This window comes from Charadrius vociferus, unplaced genomic scaffold, assembly GCF_000708025.1.
Source record: "Charadrius vociferus isolate BGI_N301 unplaced genomic scaffold, ASM70802v2 scaffold43, whole genome shotgun sequence".
Lineage (NCBI taxonomy): Eukaryota > Metazoa > Chordata > Aves > Charadriiformes > Charadriidae > Charadrius > Charadrius vociferus.
Window position 1 is genome coordinate 5412723 of NW_009648043.1, and position 21074 is coordinate 5433796.

General features: G+C 38.4%; 1 protein-coding gene across 1 annotated transcript in view; it reads left to right on the plus strand.

Annotated features, from left to right (window-relative positions):
* The window catches only part of CADPS2 (Ca++-dependent secretion activator 2), a 346061-nt gene that overhangs the window by 126553 nt on the left and 198434 nt on the right, over positions 1–21074 (plus strand). The window contains exon 4 of the mRNA XM_009883694.1: positions 6486–6818. Coding sequence (XP_009881996.1) covers positions 6486–6818 — 333 coding nt within the window. The remainder of the gene's footprint in view (positions 1–6485; positions 6819–21074) is intronic.

Sequence of the window (21074 nt, forward strand, 5' to 3'; positions counted from 1 at the left end):
TCAAAGTCCTTTTTGTCCTTGTTCAGTCTGTATCAAAGACATATTTCTGTTCATTTATATTTTTTAATTTTAATTGCCAATGTCCAATATGACATAGTTGCCAGTGATATTAATAGAGTTCTAGCTTTGTTTCAAGCAAGCTTAAAGTTAAAAAAAAAAATACCCTTTAATACAGGAATGATTCTGTAACGACAAAATGCTGCCCTCTGTAGTTGTGTATCTGTGCCTGGTTGATAGGGTTCTGAAAAAAATCTCGAAAGAGAAATATCTGTGAGCCTCACCTGACAATCTTTTTTCTTTGTTATATGATAAAGTTCAGTTTTAAGATTACTGTGTTTTGAGGATGCCCCAAACATCAGTTGCGGTGCACTGGCATGAATAAATACAGTGGAGATCTAGATAACTAACTAGCTGGCTCATCAGTCTTCGTGCAGAGACATGCTCCTTTGTGTAGAAGAGACAGTGTTTGGCCCTCCTATAGCAATACACTTATAATTTATGTGTGGAATATGGTTTGGAAGCTCTGGAAACACTTGAAAGGTGGCATGTGTGATGTTGTCAGAGGTTGAGCTTTCCTCACATGCCTTACAGTGAAATTTGCTCTTTTTTTTTTTTTTTTTTTTTTTTTTCCTCCCTGAGAGAAAGAGAGAGTAAACTAAACTTCAGAGATTTATGTGGGGGCATTGATATTCGATGAGTGTAGGATTAAAGTACAAGCAGATGACGTTGGGGCAGCTGTTATCTTGGGGACAGTGGGTCTATCCCCACTTTCACCAATATCTGAGTCTTATTTCTCCGCACTGAGCACAGGAGATGGACATGGCAGTACCACAGAACACTGGAATGGCAGGTGTTTTGCACCTGCCCAAGGAGGATCCCACCAGCTAAAGAGTAGTAGTGCCATCGCTGGTGGCAGTAATATGGTGAAGCAAAACAGCTCCCGCCAGACTGAGCCGCTGTGACAAGCTCAAGCTCCAACTGGGTAAAATGCCCTTAAAGTTTATTTCTTCATGAACAGGATGTGACTGGGCCTTGGAGAAGAGAGGCAAAATCCTCCCAGCAGTTATGCTTTGCAGTCTTGATGGTGCTCTGTCTGCTTTGATCAGAACAAGCCCATGGATTGGGAATTGCTTGCCTAAGGGTTTTCTTCCAGACTGGGAAGAGGACAGCGTGGGAGTCAGCACCTGGTGGAGTCTTTGGAAGAACTTTACCATTGAAGACTGTGTCTGGGTTGGTGGTGATACCCAAATAAACACACTGCAGTACTTGCAGGTCCTTAGGAAGCTTCAGGAGGCCAACAAAAATAGAGACTCGGATAGTCCTAATTAGAAGGAGACAGTGTGCTTTCACAAGCAAAATGAAGTGTGCAGCGTCAATGAGAGCAATTGGTGTAATCGCTTATAGATGTCCAAGTGTAGGTAAAGAAGCATTTCCAACGGTCTACATCAGTGTAGAGGATACTGTTACAGCTGTTATCGGCAGTCTGGAAGACAAGGACATTTTATGCTTAATTTAGAATGGCATACTAGTAATCATAGCAATGGCAGTAGGAAGCTTCCACAGCTCCTGGGTGGACCATTATTCTGCGGCCCTCTCTAAGGGCTGTGGTGTTTTATTCCGCCTATTACTGTGCCGGAACATGCAACTTGGATCCAGTAATGCCAGAATATAACAGAAGTGAAAAAAGCTATTAGGCAGCTTGCACTATATGTTGTAAAGAAAGGTAATAAGGAAGCTGATTCACATGATGTCTAGTGTATCTAGAGGTTTACTGTCCCCGAAACGTAGTGTGCATTTTGAGTTGCAGCCATCTTTTTTTCCATGAGCGATGCATTGAGCCCTGGCTGTTAAGACATAGGACGTGTCTAGAGTGTAAACGTGATCTCCTCAAAGCTAGAGGAGACAGCACTGACTGTCAAAAAGAAGAAGAATCTCTAGCTGCTCTTGTGGCAAATGAAGTTCCCAGTGCTGCTTTGATTAATGAAGAGGGGAATGTGGGTGCAGTTGCACTACTAGAAGGTGTACAGGGGCCAGATGAGCAAGGAGTTTCCTTTTCAGAGACTGAGAAATCATTCTTGCGGTCCTCTTGCCCTTCTCAGTGCCCTTTTGAATTTTAAAAGAGAAAACAAACTTTCGCTTTAACAAAGTCCTGTGTTACCATATGAAACTTGTAGGTGCATTATGTAGACATACATAAACATTACATAGACACATATTTGTATTATACGCACACTTGCATTCCCTGAAACTAAAATTTCTGTTTTCACATGATTAATAAGAAGGCAATTTTATGTTGGAAAAAAGTGCTCCATTATAACTTATTACCTACGAAGCCAAGGATTTTTATTTTATAGCACTTGGACATACCACAGATGTGAGTGGTGTTCTGCAAGAGATCTGTATTGTAGAAACAACATTTTTGCAATTGGAAATATTGGGGGTTTATTTCTATGTTTTCTTTTGGAAGAGAATGTTAGTATGCAAGTGAGATTTTTATTAAAAATCCTAAGGTATACACATTTTTGCCTTTTGAGTTAACGTACTCTTTCAAGCACACTTTTTTTTTTTTTTTTTTGGTTGGTTGGTTGGTTTTGCAATCTTTTGCTTAAAAGCGGGCAGGGGCTTAGATTGTAAATTTTCTTATTTTCCAAACCCTTTTGCTAAGTTTTCTGCCAGAGAATAAAAGAACTTGTAAAATAATTTGGTCAGTGTGAGCTTAGTGTGTTGCCGGTTTGTGCTGTGCCTAGAGCTGAGCCAGACCCTGCTAGAATTGATGTATAAGCCAGTAGCTGAACAGTCCTGCTTTACTGGTATTTTTAGGAAAATTACAAAATGTTATTTTTTTATCAATAACACCACTTATAGAAATTGGTAGAAACATTATAGGTATTTATAACTATCGTGTTGGGTTTTTTCTTCCAAACTGGCTGAATGGGTGACCTTAATAGAAAACTCCATCAGTATGTGGCTGTCAAATGGAAGAAAACACATATAAAAGTTGGTAATGCATGGCCTAATCGACCTCATATTTAATCTGTTTACAAAGAAAAGGCAAAGGTTGAGTTTACAGTTGAGTATATGCAAACTCTTTTGCATATTGGTTATGGGGTTTTTTTCTAAGCTAAGAGAATAAGATTGTGTTTGTGTTGCCTGCATATATAATTAGTTAAATTTGGTATGATATTCAACAAATAGAAATATTGTTCAAGGACTGTGTACTAGAATATGAAAAAGCAGTTCTTTGTTTAGTATTTCTGATATTTTTTTCAAGTTGTAGGCACTGCCAAATGATGATTTTTCATCTGTAAGCAAAAACATACTGTTAATGTAACTATCTAGTGCTAAACACTATTTTGAAGTAAGCTTTTTACTACCATTTGCAACAGATGAAATTGCATATTTATAAAGATTGGATAAGAAGTGAATTTAAACCATACTCCAGTGGATAGATGCAAATAAGGATTGTTACTGTAATTATAAGGGAAGAAAAAATTGAGGATTTTTTTTTTAATTTTATTTTTTAACTTCCTTACCTGAGCATCTTTGAATGCTTACGCTAAGAAGAGAACTTTATCCATCGAAGACCGTAGCCATGGCTCAGTCCGGGAGTATTTAGAAGGGCTCTAAATAATGTGAATTGAAAAAGTTCCTCAAGATGGATATATCGGGCTGATCAAAACGTGGCTTTTAACTGTCAGTTTTTTCCTGAATGCACTGTTAAGAGTGAGGGATTTGGGTGTTTGATAGTTTGTTGGCAGCAGGTAACGTAAAAGTTGATGTTGACTTAGATTTAAGGAACCAGCAATGATACTAAAAGTTCAAACGCCAGCTAACAAAGAGCATTCCCCTAGTATTTCTTTGAGAAAGTCCAGAAAACATTGGTAGAAACAGGAAATACTTCATTAAAAACTTTGACTCTTGTCAAATTATTTCTAAATAATATGAGGATTTCCAAATGAGTGTGGCTGATCTGACAAATCTAGTTCCCTGTAGAAAGAGATTGCTGTGTCCCCACAATAAATTTTTCTGCTATTTTATGTTTTGCATTCAAACCTTTAATATATTTTTCTCTCCAGTTCCCCCCTAATGCTGAGAAACTTAAGATAACATTTTAACACTGGAGGTTTTTGAATAATTATTTAATTAGCACTAAGTCTAATGGTCAGACAGTCCAAATACAGGAATAAAGGGAAGAAGAGCCAACGATTTAGTGAATGTACTTAATTAGTATTTTGCTTTAAAGATAGATATCTAACACAAATATTTTCCCTAATGGGGATGACTGGGCTGCGCATATAATCCATGTTGAAGAAGGAAGTGGTGAACTAGAAGACTACTATAAAAGCTTATATATTTCATTGTAAAAATGAATGCTGCCAAGAAAGTACTACCTGTGTCGTAAAGCATGTATGTGTCCCAATCTGCAGTCCTAGCCCAGACTCTGGACCCACAGATACACAGCCAGACGGGCTTTCTGGGACAACGGTGGAAACAGTAACTCCACTGGCATGAAGCTGGTGGCATGCCATTCTCCATATAGTAGCAAGTCCCATAAAATTATTTTTAGAATTACCAAAAAAAAAAAAAAAAGCAGCCATATAACTGCTCAGAAAAGCTTTGAAACTGAGGAGACAGATCTCAAGAAATATAACTGAAGCAAAGGATTTTGAATTTAACATGAAATGTACCATATGTCATTCAGGAACAGGAATAACGAGACATTTAATAGCTTTTTAATGCATCTTACTGTGTCAAATTTGAGGCACATATGCTACACTCCTAACCGTATTTCCATTCTCTTATGGTTTTCTGTTGCAAACAAAGTCTTAGAAACTGAGTCTTTCTGTTCAAATGTTATTATTATTTTTTAATTATCTCAAATGCAAGTAGTTCATTTTATAGATGACGTTACACTTTTTTCCCTTAGGAAATATTTTGGTAAACTGCCACTCAAAAAGGAATAGTACAATAAGAGCTTTGGGTCCAATGGATTTTTTTTCAGAGTGAACCATGTACTTTTTGTAGTCAATTATTCACACCTTGGGTTTGTATTTTGAGTAATTTCCTTTATTATCCACCAAGTCTTTTGTGAAAGAATTACCTTGGAATAACTTTTTAATATTTAATAAAAATAGTTTGTGAGCTGAAACATTCAGAAGGGAATATTTTTAACATCAGGGGTATGTGCAAATTTTATTTTGTATTTGCACATACCTATATAAAAATTTGGTTTGCCCAACACAAACAGGCCATCGTTTTGTCAATGTTGCGGCCACCAAGTGTTACAAAAGTCCTCCCATTCCACAGGTAAGTATTGAAAAAATGGAGCAGATTTTTCCTGCAGTCTCCTAGAAAATCAGCTTCAAAATCAGAAATAATTTTTTAATTAGTCTGGTTCATAAGTCAAGGAAAGTGCTAGCAGCTTTTCAGCCCCGGCATTCTGGGTTAATGTTTTTGAATAACATGACAAAGAAGGAGGGTAATGAAAAGTGAATGATACTCTGATGGTTTTACAGTGTGTTTTGCAGATGTTTGGGTTTTTTTAATGGCACTGATCCAGTTATATTTGCAACATATAGGGTCCAATAGTGTCTTGGATAAACGTGAGATTTTGGGGGGAAAGAGCCTGTAAATATTCTTAATTTCATTCTTTCTTCTGCATCTACTCTCTCTCATTGGCTATGCCAGCCAGTATGATGGAGGTTTTAATGCTGTTTATGAACAATACAACATAGCTGAAGTTAGTTTGAAGTCATCTTTTTAAAATATTTTTTTTTCTATTTGATTTCCAGTGAAGCTGTTGGAGGAATGAATCAATTGTAATTGCAGACTGTTAAAACAAGGAAAGGCTTAATATCCTTCTACCTGTTTGTTGACAAGTTTTATTGCTGAGTGGAATTTCTGATTATTATTTGTTTCGAAATGAGATTCAATATTTGTGTAGCATTTTTAGGAAATTAATATCAGCATTAATTGACAGTAACCATATGAGGTCCCTTTATGAATAAGAGTTTAACCTTAGATACTTATGTTTCCAAAAAGGAAATCTATCATGGTACACTTAGAGCATAAAATATGATTAGTGGATATTGGTGATGTGTTTGGTTTTTTTTAATAATCGTTTGGGCAAGTACTTTTAGGCTTAAACTGCAGCCTTCTGTACAATATCAATTAGGATATCTGTTGAAAGATATATTTTATAAGTAACTGCATTTTAAAATATGCTACAGTGGAAGGTAGAATCATAGAATCGTCTAGGTTAAAAGGGACCTTTAAGATCATCAAGTCCAACCGTCAACCTAACACTGCCAACACCACCACTAAACCATGTCCCTAAGCACCACGTCTCCCCGTCTTTTTTCCTTTTAAAGCTATTTTACATAGAAGCAAAATAGTAGCTTGTAATCTCTGTATAAGAGATTGTGCTTATGTCCATGTCTAACTTTTTCTGTTTCTTTTTTTTCCCTGTTTTTTTATTTTAAAAGGTATTTCTCAAGAGTGACCGGGTTGCAAGAATGGTCCACAGTGGAGGATGTTCTGCAAATGACTTTAGAGATGTTTTTAAGAAAAACATAGAAAAGAGGGTCCGAAGTTTGCCGGAAATCGATGGATTAAGCAAAGAGACAGTGTTAAGTTCTTGGCTAGCCAAATACGATGCCATATACAGGGGAGAAGAGGACTTATGCAAACAGCCAAATAGAATGGCCTTAAGTGCCGTATCGGAGCTGATTCTGAGCAAGGAACAGCTTTATGAAATGTTTCAGCAGATTCTAGGGATCAAAAAATTGGAACACCAGTTGATTTATAATGCCTGCCAAGTAAGTATTGGTGTCACTCGTTTCTGTTGTGTTCAAAATATCTCCCCCCCACCAACAGGTCAAGTGCTCCCTCCCTGTGTGTAGAAGCCTTCAGTCTTAAGTACATCTCCACAGTCCAAGGAAATGAGACACCTCAGGGAGGAATCTTTGCATCATTTGGTTGCTGGAGAGCACTTGGAAAAAGGGTTTGCCAGAGTATACGGTACTTAAGCCACGGGGATCTCATGACACCTTTTATGGTGTCACAGCTCCAGTGATTTGGGTGATTCTGCAGAATGTTCTGTGGTCTATATACCTGCATACCCTCATATAAATTACATATATATGTTTGTACATAGATTTGTGTGTATGCGTATACATCTTTCGATGCATATTTGGTGCCATAAATAGATAGGTGACAGGTGGTTGAATTCAAGATGCTCTTGGCCATCCCGAGTCTAGAAATTCAGTATGTTAGAACTCAATGTGCTTCATTTCAAACACCATCTATGAAGCTAATTTGCACATTTTTACTTTGATGTTCTGTTGGATAAGAGTGATGTTCCCCATAAATTACTAAGGCCAAGACTAACAGTCTATTCAGCAGTCAAATTTAGATTTATTTGTATAGTCTGTTGCTAATCAGTGGGGTAAATGGTATGTAAAAATATTTTATCTGGCTAGTTGCCATAGTGATGCAACTCTAAATTACCAATTACTTAGGGAAGAAAAACCTGAAAAAAGCAAGGTATTTTTGAAAGTCTCGCAACTGACCATCATGGATGTGGCATTTAAACTGAACTCACACCACTTTATACACTGTCTATCAAATAGTACACCAGACTACAGCTAAGCTGATTTTCATATATTATGCTGAAGGATGGCTTGTAGTTATGGGCCATCTTAGTACAGGTATAAATGAGACATCTTGGATGTTGTTGCCTACTTCATTTATGGAGTAGTGTGGCATGAAATCATGTAACTGTTCTATGATCAAAACAACTGTGATGTTTAATCCTTCTCAGGGTCATAGATCCATCTTGCATAATGAGAAAGTGTAATATTTTATTCTGCATCAAATTATGAGGGCTTCTGTTTTCACTTTGAGCTGTTTGCTGGCGGGGTGGAAAGAGATTCTGAATGAGCAGTGTTTTGAATGGAAAGAGATATAAAATATTTCTTTTTTTCCTGTTTGCCCCATCTTTTTCCTTTTGCTTCTTAATTCACATGCATGTATATCATGAATCTGACCTCTGGGATATGCGGGTTGGTAACAAGATGAAGAAGCCCTAAAATCTTGGGAGATAATCCTGCTGATTTGGCGGGCATAGGAGAATTCAGTTTGGAAAAGACCCCAGGAGGCCATTCTGTCCAACCTCCTGCTCAAAGCAGGGTCAGCTGTGGTGCCAGACCAGGTTACTGAGGGCTTTATCCAGTCAGGTCTTAAAACTTCCAAGAATGGAGATAGACTGCACAAACTCACTGGACAACCTGTTCCAATACCTGAAAACATGAAAAAATAACTTTTTTTTTTTTTCCTCAAAAGCAGATAACTTGTTACTTACAGTAGAAATTCTGTATGGATTCCTCTCTTGTCTGGTGTCTGATGATTGCTGAATCTTACGTTATATGTCACTGAATGGTCAAAATCTGCTGTTAGTCTGCATTGTTCTAGAAGAACACAAACGTACGTGACTGTAGAGCTTTGAATAATTAAAAAAAAATTGTTTCTTCAGTCTGGAAGTGTTTCTGATGATACAGTCTGTGAGGTTCTTGTGTTTGTGTACTTGAAGGCTTCTTTGTTTTGGTTCTTAATTGTAGAAATGTTGATGGAACAAAGTTGTTTGGCAAATATCAACACATTTTTGTTTGTTCTTGGTCCATAACCTACAGAGACTGAAACAGTGCAGTGACTCATTTTTGTCTGCTACCATCGTAGAATTTTGAGCATAGGGTGATGTTTTTTTTCTGGGTTTTTTGAGTTGCAAATTAAAGAGGAAATAATTTTGTGGTAGTAGGAAGGGAGAAAACACTGATCATCCTGATGTGTGCAAAAGATGACTCAATGGGGTTAAGAGAAGACTCTTCTCTTGCTTTTTGAGCACTGAAGATTGTAAAATCTCCTGTGCAGGTCCCCAAAGTAGTACACATTGTTTACCCTGGATTCATATAAATATTGGATGATGGGAAGAGAGACTTACCTTTTTGGGAGCAGATATAGGAGCACCTACATATTTCAAGCTGGGAAGAATGGAGAGGAAAGGCTTCAAGCCTACATCCTTCTTGTTTGGGGTTCTTCCTTTCTGAAGATTTTAGTCTTCCAAGGCAAGGATGACATTACTTTGCTAAAGCAAAAACTTTCATTATATACTCCAGCAGAGTTGCTACCATCCATACATTTTATATCTTGTTCCTGTGGTCCAGTCAAGCACATAATACACCAAAGGTATGAGGAAAGTCTGTTGCAAAGAAAAAGGCAACAATCATCGCCTTCCCAGGAAGCATATTGCAGACAGTGGCCAGGCTCTGATAATGTAATGCCTTTTCTCCTTTGGCAAAATCCCTGATTTCTCATTATAGTTTTAATAAATACTTTAGTTTAGGCTGTATCTTATTCCTTTCTATTGACAGTGTATTTATAGAAGATGAGATGAAGTTAGACTTGGATTTCAGTCAGCACCAGCAGTTTTCATTCTGCCCTAGAAGCCTCTATCTGTCTTTATGAAAACGCTCACTTTCATTTCCCTTAGCCACCGCTGCTTAGAATACTAGAGACTTGCAGATAATGATAATCAATAGTGTCTGGGAGCAGTCAGATAAGTGAAAGTCCAAACAGATGTTAAAATTGTATTTTTGATAGAGGTTTTGATGAGTAGGCTTCTAGCCTGTGCTTCTAGCAGAAAATCAGATATATGAAATTCTGTATATTTTGCAGCTCTGAGAAACAGCTGCCCTTAACAGCGAATCTGTACAGTTATAATTTGTTCATAAAACTCTCTTTTTTTTCTTCCCCTCTTTTTTTATTCCTTCCAGCCCTTTGGAAATAGGAAACAGAAAAATGTCTTACAATGTCGATGATAAGAGTAAATTATCCTGCACCTACAGGGCTTCTAAGGATGCTATTTGTAACGGTAGGAGGTATTGTCTGCCAGCCTCCTCCTCATGCCTTTCTCTGCATTTAGAAACTTTTTATTGGTTTTCAGCAGCTTTTGCTCCCCAGCCTGTTCTAAATGGAGCATTCCCTTGAACTCTTAAACTCTTGGGTGTCTTGCAGCAGCTCATCAGACAATTCTGCTAGGGTGTGGGTTGCTGCCCAGCTGCCAGTTTCCATCCTTTGTGTGACAGCAGTGAGAAACAGTGTTTGTTCAATCAGCACAAGAACTTAATCAAAAATAAAGTAAATGGTAACAGACCAGCTTTCTGACATTGTTAAACACAATCCGTGTAGCTGTGAGAATTTCATGCGTTTCTCTTGGAAGAACAACTTTTTGTCACAATCTTTTCACACATCCAAAATGCCTAAGCTTGTCCTTAGGTAGTGAACATTACTGGGATGTTCACATTAGGATGTTGAAGACTTCTCCTAAGATCTTATTTTCAACTTTACAACTTAGGGTAAGGCCAGGAACTGCTGCCAACCAACTATATCTCTTTGTGATTAAAAGATTCAATTTGGTAAGTGATGACACTTTCACCTGATTTTTGTTTACATTGTGTTGCCTTGAGCTGTGTTGTATGATAAAGAAATGATTGCCAGTTAGCTGGGACTTAATGAGCTCCTTGACTCACTTTTGAGATGCCTGGCCACAGTGTGTTGTAAAGATTTCTTTGATTTATAGAGATCAAACATGATATAGTCTTCTTTCTTTTTTTAATTATTCACTGATGTAGAGGATAACTTTGATGCAGAAAGTCAAACTGAAAGTCAAACTCAAACTGATTTGTGGTCATGCACTATTATTGTACCACTTCACCAGTACCAGAATTTCTGTGTCAGGTAAATTATCACTCCACAGAGAGGTTACTTTATTTTGAAAGTACCTTTGTAGTGTTGACTTTTTTGGCTGATCTAAATCCCTTGTCTTTGGTGCGGAGAGGAGAGAACAACACTGATTTTCATAATGAAATAATTCTTGCAAGTCACATTCTCTTTTCTGACAGGTAATAAATAATTTTGAGAATAACAACAGTTTTTAAGAAGAATTATTTGCTAAGCCTTCTACTGTTGACTTTTGGGGAATCAACCACAAACTAATTCTTCTGGAAATAGCTTTAGATTGTACTTTGCTGCAAGACATAGTTTTCTGTTTAAAAGCCTTATATTGTGTCTGGTTCACATCCTTTATTATCTTTAGCTTTTTCAAGATGTAACTCTTTGTATAAGTGTCTAATACTGAGAATGATGGACTATATTGTATCTTCCATAATAAATTTTTGCATTTTTAATTATGAGAATATTTTCTGTCAAGAATTTCTCCTGAACTAAAGTCTGCTTATGGTGCTCAGTACAATTAGACTGTTTTACCCAGCACTTCACTGAAGTCCAGTTAATTATGCAGGTTTGGAAATAATTCAAATTAAGGGCAATTTAATTTGCAACAAGGCCTTCATGACTTTTGAGTGTTTGTAGTTCTAATCCTTTGCTCAGTAAAACCATAAAAAGTAGTGCAGTTATGTAATGGATTACAGAATTTCCTTTACTTCTGGATATTTTTCTTAGAAGCTTTCATGCCCTCTCTAAGTTATAGGGACAAACGCAACTTTATGAAATGTGAAGAATAATGGTATCTTTGTACAGAAAGTGTCAGTGTGGAGTTGATAATCTTCTTCTTGAAGCAATTAAACAAGATTCCCTTTAGTATATAGACCAAAACTTAAACAGTTTCATTATGTTTTTAAGCTGAGACAAGGCACAGGAAAAAAGTTAATTGGTTTAGGCTGTATATTATACGTATTGCATAACAGTATGTGTTCTGTATCTGAGTCTTTTTAGTCAAAAGAAAAGATGTTGGCTCTGTGAGATGTTATAATGTGACCATGGCTTCAGCTAAGCCAGTATCCTTCTGATGGTTACCGATGACTGTCACTACTTATTTCATGATAAATTATATCTGATACAACAAAGTAACCCCTGAAAAATGTTGGCAAGGTCCATTGCTGTATTTTTGAGGTAGCATCAGGTGTTAGATAAGACATCCACTGATGCCTTAACCATCCCTCTGGGCTGAAAATGTGCTTTTACCCAGCCTAAGATATTCCTTCTCCCCTCTTTAAAAAAACAAACGTCATGCTGATCACCTGCTGTATATGGGAGGTCTGTAACCTTCATGCCTTACCTGGTAAGAGGTTACTGCTGGGTTGCCAGCGCAGGTCTCCAGCGTGGGGCAGGATTAATTTGCTCTCTAGATAAAAAGCAGTTTTGCAGCGACTGCATAGTAGACAGCAGGCAGGAGAGGAGTGTGGGGAGAAGCTGTCCAGGCTCTCAGTGGGCAGAAAGGACTGCAGTGGTATGGGACATCTCTTGGGAGCACAAAAACAATAATTTTGTGGGACTGTGGGAGGCTATAAAGTTATAGTTAGCATTCAGGTGTTGAGCACACTTTTATATAAATGTGAGTCTAGAAAGTTTCTGCACACAGTCATGATGCAATAACAATACACTTCCTTACAGAACAGGTTAGTGCTTTAAAATTGTCATATGTCTGTCAACCTGAAAAGTGTTTCATGCCTTTAATAACAGGAACGTTCAAATGTTCACACTTCAGGCTTGTTCACACATCAACTCTATTGGTTTCTAGTGCCTGTAAATACAAGAATATGTCTTCTCTATGCCCTCCACCTCACAAAAAAAAAATCTGCTTTCTGATTGATTTTTCCCCTGTTCTTCAAGGGGAAAAAAGATCTGCCACTGTCTGTTCTTGAGCCAGAGCAGAATAATTCAAATCAAGTATTTCAATGGAGAAATAAATTTTCATTTCTCACAAGATTTTAGATGTCTCTTTTACATGAAATGTCAGTCTTGATTCCATGAACATAGGAGTTTAATATGAAGTCATTTCAATGGTTATCTTTTTTAAAAGTTGTGTGGTTTGTTTTGTTGGGGTTTTTTTCTGAGCTGCTTCATTTGTCTTTTAACTCTGAGATTTCTGGAAAGGTTTTGTTCAAGACAAAAGTGTGAGTGCTTTGGAAAATAGCACTGCAAGGTCAAATACTCCTCCTAAGATTACTTCTGTAATGGGACTGTGAGAAATCCAGAGCTAAGCTGAACTGTGTATGTCAGGCCAGTTTGGAGTTCCAGCTTAATAATGTGAGTTCTGGTGAAAAAGGAATTCTTGGAACCCCCAGGTGATACAGTTCTGTTAACACACGCTGAGATTTAAAAGGGGAGGGGGGCGGCAGTTTTAGCTCCTGTAAAAGAGTGGTTTTTTGATAATAACAGAGTTTACTTTGGGAAAAAGTCTGTGACTGTCCCAAAGGGTGTTGATTTGTTCTCATTTACTCTAATGATAGAAGAAGGATGGAAAGAATATTAAAGCATCCTCAGAGAAGCAAGTTACTTTTTTAGCATGTTTAAATAGCTGATGCTGAACAACACTTAAAAGCCTTGCAAGTTACATAATGGAGAAGTACTTTGAAATATTTATGTTTGTAGTTGAAGGAATACTGAGAAAATATCAGAGAGGAATGGTATGTTGGCAACAGTAATGCATTTTCAGTACTTGAGGTACTGCAGTATCCTTCTTGCATTCAGCTATTGGGTGAGAAAAATCGGCTTTGACATCTGCATTTAAAAGGAAAACTTGAGTGGGACATCTGAAAACCATGATAATATTCAAAGGTTTCCTTTTTCAGTATAAGTGTTAAGAAAAAACATTGAGGGATAGTTTTTCAGTTTTAATCACTTTTAAGACAAAAATTTACTTGTGGATTTATTTTTTTTTTTATCATAGAATCATAGAGCTCTCTGTGGCTTCTGTTCTTGTTGTGTTTTGTTTTCCAGCTGTGTGAAGGAGTTGCACATGTGTGGTCTCTAGTAGCCTGAGAGACTATCAGCACTCGTAGACTAGTGGACTTACTTGTATTTTCTAAGTTAGCATCCTTCTAGGCTGTTCTCCTGTGTATCCCCTTTCTTGTCATAAGAGGTAAGCCAGGTCTGAGAATCAGCAAAGAGAGACTGAGAATTGCCCATCTCCCCTGCTCTGCCTTGTGCCTCCTCTGAGGATTGAAATCATCAGCATTGGGATTTTGGCTGCAGATTTTTCTTTCAAGCTGTTTTGTTTACTGAGACTGTCTTTGGCATTCAGTGAGTGCAGAACAACGGCAGCAGAATGGGCATCTTGGCATAAAAAAAATAAGGAAGTTGTTTTTGGCTTTGTTCAAGCTGATCCTTTTAAGCTGCTTCTATTTCTTACCTTTCCCTGTGTTTCTTCCCTTAAAATATTCTGTTGGAGCCTTCATGAGGTAATTAATGCTGTTTTGACATTCTCCTGAGTTCCAGATCCAAGGGAGTTAAGCTGCCTCAACACTCGAAGCCAAATATATCCAGCATTTAACTTGCACTTATATTAACATCACCAGTGCATTTGACTCATCATGTTTAATATTACCAGCTGAGGATGAAGTTCCTCTAGTTTGGTATTAAGCAATAAAAATAAATCTTTTCTCCCAAAGGCTGTAGTATTAATTTTTTTAAATAATATTTTTTGTTTTTAAGGAGAAATTCTGTGTCTTCAGGTAAATAAATACAAAACAAAGAATTTTTACAGCCACATTTCCAGACTGATGATTAAGTTTATTAATGTGTCTGATTCCTACCTTATATATGCATTTGAATGAATGCTTGTGAGCAAGCGTTCGTAAGTTAATGGCCCTCAGTGTGAATTTGTCACCTGTTCTGCTCAAGACATGGTAGTATTCTGTATTCCCTCTTTATCAATTCAAAGTAAAGCAGTTTTGCTTAGAATAGTTCCTTCCTTCCCAAGGATCAATTTGATTATTTAGGTTTGTTCCTCTGCAGGGTTTTTCATCCTGTGAAGCGTCTTCTGCAGCCAGTGTGGAGCCTGCAGAAGCAGCTGAAAAAGCCCCAGGAAAAGAATGAGCCTATGTTTCTGTATCACACACGCTCACTGGTACTGAGTGTCTTGTTCTGAAGCTTAGGTGCTTTTTTTCCCCCATTTTTGAAAATTTTAAGGGAGAAACTCCCTCAGCTCTCCCTTCTTAAGAGGAAGTTTCTTTGCAGCTGGCTGCCTGCACATGGTTCATATGGGTTCCTGCACCCCAGTCACTCCAAAGGGAAAGATGCAGGTAAATGTGGAATTGAGCTGGTTAACGTATATGGTAGATAGATATTTTAAACAAAAATATCAAAGCACAGCCATAACAGGAGATAGACTATCCTGTGCAAGAATAATTGTGTACGTAAGATGGCTGAGAGATCTGCAGCTCTCTTTGAATATGCTATAATTTGGGGGTTTATTTTTTATCCTCTAGCAAGGTGTGTTTGTGGCTGTCCTAAAAATGAGAGAGCTCTCAGGTCACCTTTGCAGCTGTCTCCTCTGCTGAGGCTGTCCTAGTCTCTAGGATCTAATCTCTCAATCTCTAATCTTCCAGGCAGTCCACCCCAGACACCCTCTCACCCCAAAAGATGATTGGTTCTTAACACAAGAGCCATCATTCAGGGAAATGTTCCTTGGCCTGTCACTTATTCTCGTATTTTATATTACAAGACTCAAAGATGGTTGTTCATACCATCCACATTCAGTCTGGTGTCAGTGCTGAGGCTGTCTGCTTAGTGATTAAATGTTCATCATTTCAAACTTCTGACATGTTTACAAGAAAGTGCCTGTTTCTCTCTCTGTCGGTCTTCTATAGTTAGGTAGATTATCTTCATTTTAGTTTTCTGCTACAGGCATGAGAAAATTCTCAGGCCAACTGAAATCACCCTGTTTTGGTCAGTAACATGAGTAGAGAGAAGAAAAAATAATTGCAACCCTCAGTCTAAAAGTTTGCAGCCTACTGGGAAGGGGATGAGGAAGAAGAGAGTAAAAATAGGATTAATCTGTACTTTGTGTCCTCTATGGGAATCTGTTTCTTGAGATAACAGATAAATAAATTGACTTCCAGGCATTTTAGCTATAGACGGGGAAAAATCTGAAATAAAAATGAGGCTACTTATTTAGTAGAAACGCTGACTTCTAGCTGCTGTTGAAAGGAGCAGTTGTATGGTAAGCAGTCTAGGGCTACGACAGAAGAACTATTCCTTTACAAATTAAATAAGGAAAGAGTCAATCCCTCCATTGCCTCTGAATAAACTGTTTTCCTAACTGGTCACGCAGTGCCAAGCTTTTCTAACATGGGAACACTAGGACTGCCCAGAAACGAGGGAATGTAATACTGATCCATGCCTAAGAGAGGTACACACAATTTCTGGAGTAGCTTTGTTTTATTCCTAGGAGCACTGTAAAATCATGCTTCAGTCAATCTGGCACAGCCTTCTCCCCATACTGTCTTTCCTCAGGAGACTGGAGACAGCAAGATCTTGCCTGAAACACCTATCCTTCCTCAGGGAAACTTACCTGATCCAATTTTATCATACTGGAGCAACTATTATGTTTTACAGAGGGATAGTAGAATTTCTGTAACTGGTGTTTTCCCACCTGTTTAATGTTAGTAGTTTCCTCCCATTCCCATGCTTCCAGGAGGGTGGAAGCTGGAAACTTCTGGCAGCAGGAAAGGGCTCCCTGTCTCTTTGCAATTGTTAGTCTAGAAAACTGGCTCAGGACCTTGGGAGCAGAGGTGGATGAGTGAGTCCTGTTGTGGGAAGAATGCATTTTGGACACCTCAAGTCATGGGTTTGGGACCAAAGCACAAAGAGGAAGCAAGACATGTTAAGTGTTTCGTGACTGCACCCTGTCCAGGAGAAAAGCACCCATCAGCTGGCCATACCTTTTTACTTCTAGCTGGGATCTGTGATGCTGCAGAGAGATTGCTGAGACCCATCTGGCCTTCCAGCTACTGTTGCTTGTCTGTGTAAGCACCAGTTACGTTATCTTGAGGACGTCAAAGGTGACTGCAAGACTGAGAGCAAAGATGGGCCCAGGGTGACACATCCAACCTGCATAATTGATGTCATCGGTGAGGCTTTGACCTTTGGTTGTGGCTCCTTCTTCTGAGAAGAACTAGTAAGAAGTGATAGAATGAATCTGACAAGAAAGCGTGGACATGTTTGTGGACAGGATTGCTAACCTAACATGGAGGATTTTAAGCTAGGTTTGTTAGAAGACAGGGAGCTAATCTCAGGGTTAAATGAGAAAGCAATGCATGTGGAGAAGATAAATATAGTAGAAGGCTACAAGGGAGACAACACCCCTGCTGAGAAATGAGAGTGTTCATAACTGTGCCTACACTATAGTGCCTACACTATTTGGACAACAACCAAGAAGTCCAGTCTCTGGGTCAGTATTAGAAGGGGAAGTAATATTGGTAATGATGTGGTGAGGGTCAGATACTGACCACCTGAAGAGAATGAGGCTATCTACAAACAGCAGAAGTCTCCCAATGCCAGGCCTTGATCCTCATGGTGGATTTGAGACACCTGCCGCCAAATTCCTGGGATGGTAACATGGCATTGTGCAAGCAGTCAAGGAAGTTTCTATACTCTGTCAGTGGTAATTTCTAAACACAAATGCGAAAGGAGCAGTTGGGATTAGCACTCTATTTGACCTGCGGCTCACAAATAGGGAAGAGTTGGGGGTGAACATGACCATAGGTAGCAGCTGGGCTGCAGAAATCACCAGGTGACAGTTCAGGAGTTGGAGGAAGGCTGAGAAAGTAGGCTGTGAACTTACTCTCTATTTAAAGAATTGCTATGCTGGGGCTCTTGAGAAGCTGCCATGTGGGGAAAGGGAGAGCCCAGGAGTTGGCAGATTTCATAAGAAAACATATTACGCGTTCAGGAACAAACCATACTGTTGTACAGAAAGTTTGAGAATTATAGGTATTACCTTAGTCCCTGGAAAGACTGTGGAGCACAACCTCTTGCAATCCATTTTCACATGCATAAAAGTAATCGTTGTTAGTTTACATGGATACTAAGAGCAAATCATGCCTGATTGCTTTATTTTGTGAAATGGCTAAATATGCTAATAAGGAGAGCAGTGAATGGTAATGTACCTTGACTTCAGTAGGGCTTTTAACTTCATCGTCCACCTCGTTCAGGAAGTATGGTCTGGACAAGTTGTCCATTAGAGGTCTTGAAAATTGGCTAGGTCACTATGCTGAAAGGATGGTAGGCAGGGGTTTAAAAGCTTGATTGGTACCTGGGAACACAGTACTCCAGAGTTTAGTATTGTTAAGTATTGTTATTGACAGTTTGGATGATGAGACAAAATGTGTCTTCCACAAATTTGTGGACGGTATAAAACTGAAGGGGAGTGATGCAGCTGGCATGCTGAATGGTTAAGGCTGATCTTGAGCATTAAGCTAACAGAAACCTCATGAAGTTCATCAAGGAGAAGCAGAAGGTTTTGCACCTTGGGCAAGGTAATTGGGCATGATTAAAGGCCCAGAACCAACTGTTTGAGTTGCAGCCCTGGTGAAAATCAGGGCAGGGCAGGGCAGGGCAGGGGGTCATGAGGATGGATGTCAGGATGAGAAAGAGCCAACAATGTCCTTTAATTGTGGATGAGATAATGCTGGGCTACATTAGAAGAAGCATAGGTAGGAGATTGAAGGAGTTGGTTTTGCCCTCATCCTGGCAGTGGTGAGGGAGCTAGACTTCTGTAGCCTGGCAAAGAGAAGTCTAATGGGTGGTCTAATAGCAGCCTATCACAAGCAACTTGGAGCAACCTTTCAAAGGCAAAGATGACGGAGGTATTAATGTGTATTAGCAGATGGTATAAAAAGAATTAACTGCCACAAGCTGTGACTTGAGAGATTTAGAATGATCAGTAGAGGAAGACTACAGTATGAAGGTATTGCAGCTAAGGAACAGGTCAGCCAGAGGAGCTGTGGAATCTTCAGCTTGGAGGTTTTCAGAACTTGGCTTGACATAGCTGCAGCTGATTCATCTACTGTTACCAAATAGGAGGCTGGGCTTAATAACCTCAAAATTGTCTATATAACCAGTGTTTCTCTAGTGATGTGTCTTATACTTAAAACAAAAATGAAGAGAATGTTGATATGAGGTGCTGACAACAGTACACAGTTCTAAGTATTATTGTTTATATGTTTGCTAGATATCAAAGTCTTGTTATAGTCAGTAGAGATCTACCCAAGCAATGGAACCTAGAGAGTAGTGTCAAGTAGACCCTTCCTTTCAGGTCAACTGAAGTCTGTATGGGGCTTCTTAAATACTGGACTAGTGTTTAACTAGAGTTGGCTGTTTAGAGAGCATAGTCTTTGTCACTAGAGGTGCCTTCTCGTAAGTTGGAGAAATACATTTCTAGGCTGGGCTAAATAGAGGTCATCCTTCTTTTGGGATAACTGATGTACAAGGTGTTCTCTGACCTATTCTCTAAGAGATGTGTTACCAGTGAAGTTGTTTGTAAACATGGGAATTGTATGATTACAAAGTCTTCTTCCAGATGAGTAACAGTTGATTGTAAATATAAAACAGATGTTGGCTCTTTTCTTGCATCACAAAAAAAAGTTCCTCATGTTACGGACTTACTAGTTACACGCTCTTAAGCAATGTGTTTTTTTTCCTTTTCCTTGTTAAGGTCTTTTTCCTGATCATTAAGTAAACAGAATATAGACTGAAAATCTGTAATATCTTTTCTTTTGAACCTCACTCCAAACATGAGCTCTTCCTTACTCTCAACTTGCAAACCAACACATTATTAGTCCTGAGCGTGAAGAATAGTAGGAAAATGAAAACAATTTGATTAATACCATCCACAGAGCTCCTCACTTTTGGGAAGGAGTGGAGTCGAGAGTTGGTGAAGATCTGGCTGTGATCACCTCAGCAATTTTTCAACCTATTTGCTTATTTGAAAGAAATTTGATGTAAGAAAAGAACTTACAGTTCTCTATCAAGGACAACAGCTGGTCATATCTTACCGTGTATCTACAGTATACATGTGGAAAGAGAGCTTTCTACACTCCTGACCACGGGACGATTTTCAAACAAAACCTTCATAGATAGGGAGGTCAGTTTTTCATGATGCAACACAAATCTGTAGATGAAGTTTGCCTTCTTACACATTAACCTCTAGATTACATCTATTTCTTAGTCTTAGCAACTTGGGGTTTTTATTTTTATGGATAGGTATGTACACATCACTAATGCCACTGACTTCTAGAAAAAGGTGGCAATACAGAATATTCTCCAGCTGATGCTACGGTATTGAACAGAAAGGGAGGGAGAAAATGGGATTCCATTTCTGTCATCTTCTAGCTTCTCCCCACAGTTACAAACAGCTTCAGTAGTATATCTTTCTATCCGGTGATTTTCTTAAATAATTTTTCTCAAAGAAATTATTAGCTGTTCTTAAAAAATATTATTATTAAAATGCTCAGATATTGCATATATTTAAATACAAATGCAGACTTTCTACTGAAAAGAAACATCCTGCCTATTTGAAAGAAGAACTGTTTATATGCAACTGAGTGTTTTGGTCTGGGGTGTTGTTTTTTTTTCATGGTGCATTTTGAAAGCAACGTTATATATAGTTTTTTTGAAAATCTGTGGTAAATCAATACTTTGATTGTGAGTTGTCAGCCTGAATTTTAAGTTTTCTATCTAGTTAACTCATTAACTTATTTGTGTAAAAATATTGGCATGACATTCAAGGTGTTTTTGCTTACTTAATGCAATGCTCATTAACATTTATTGTCCTAATTGCATAGATCCCATTTGGTTTCAACACTCCAAAGAAAATCTAATCAGTGAATAATAAGGCAAGAAAACATTCCACATGATATTTTTGGGGGAGTGAGGAGGATAAGCAAAAGGAGAAGGGATTTCCTTCTGAAGTAAGGATAATTTTAGGAAAATATAAAACACTGTGAGCTCATTTAGTATTATAGGACATAAATATGCATACACCAACAAGGTTTGCATGCTAATCTTTGGGTTGTCTTGGATATGGTAATCTCTGTGCAGGTGGTGGGAGAGGAGGAGGGCGGAAGGGTTTTTCTAAGGAGGATCAGGACATGAGTCACAGCTCTTTTAAGGCCCTTCGCTTCCTGGGTAGGGTGGATGTGGGAGGGTATTCCCTAGCCAGAGCCTGGAAGCAACTTGTATTGAAGGAGACAGCCAATATCTATTTCAGCAGG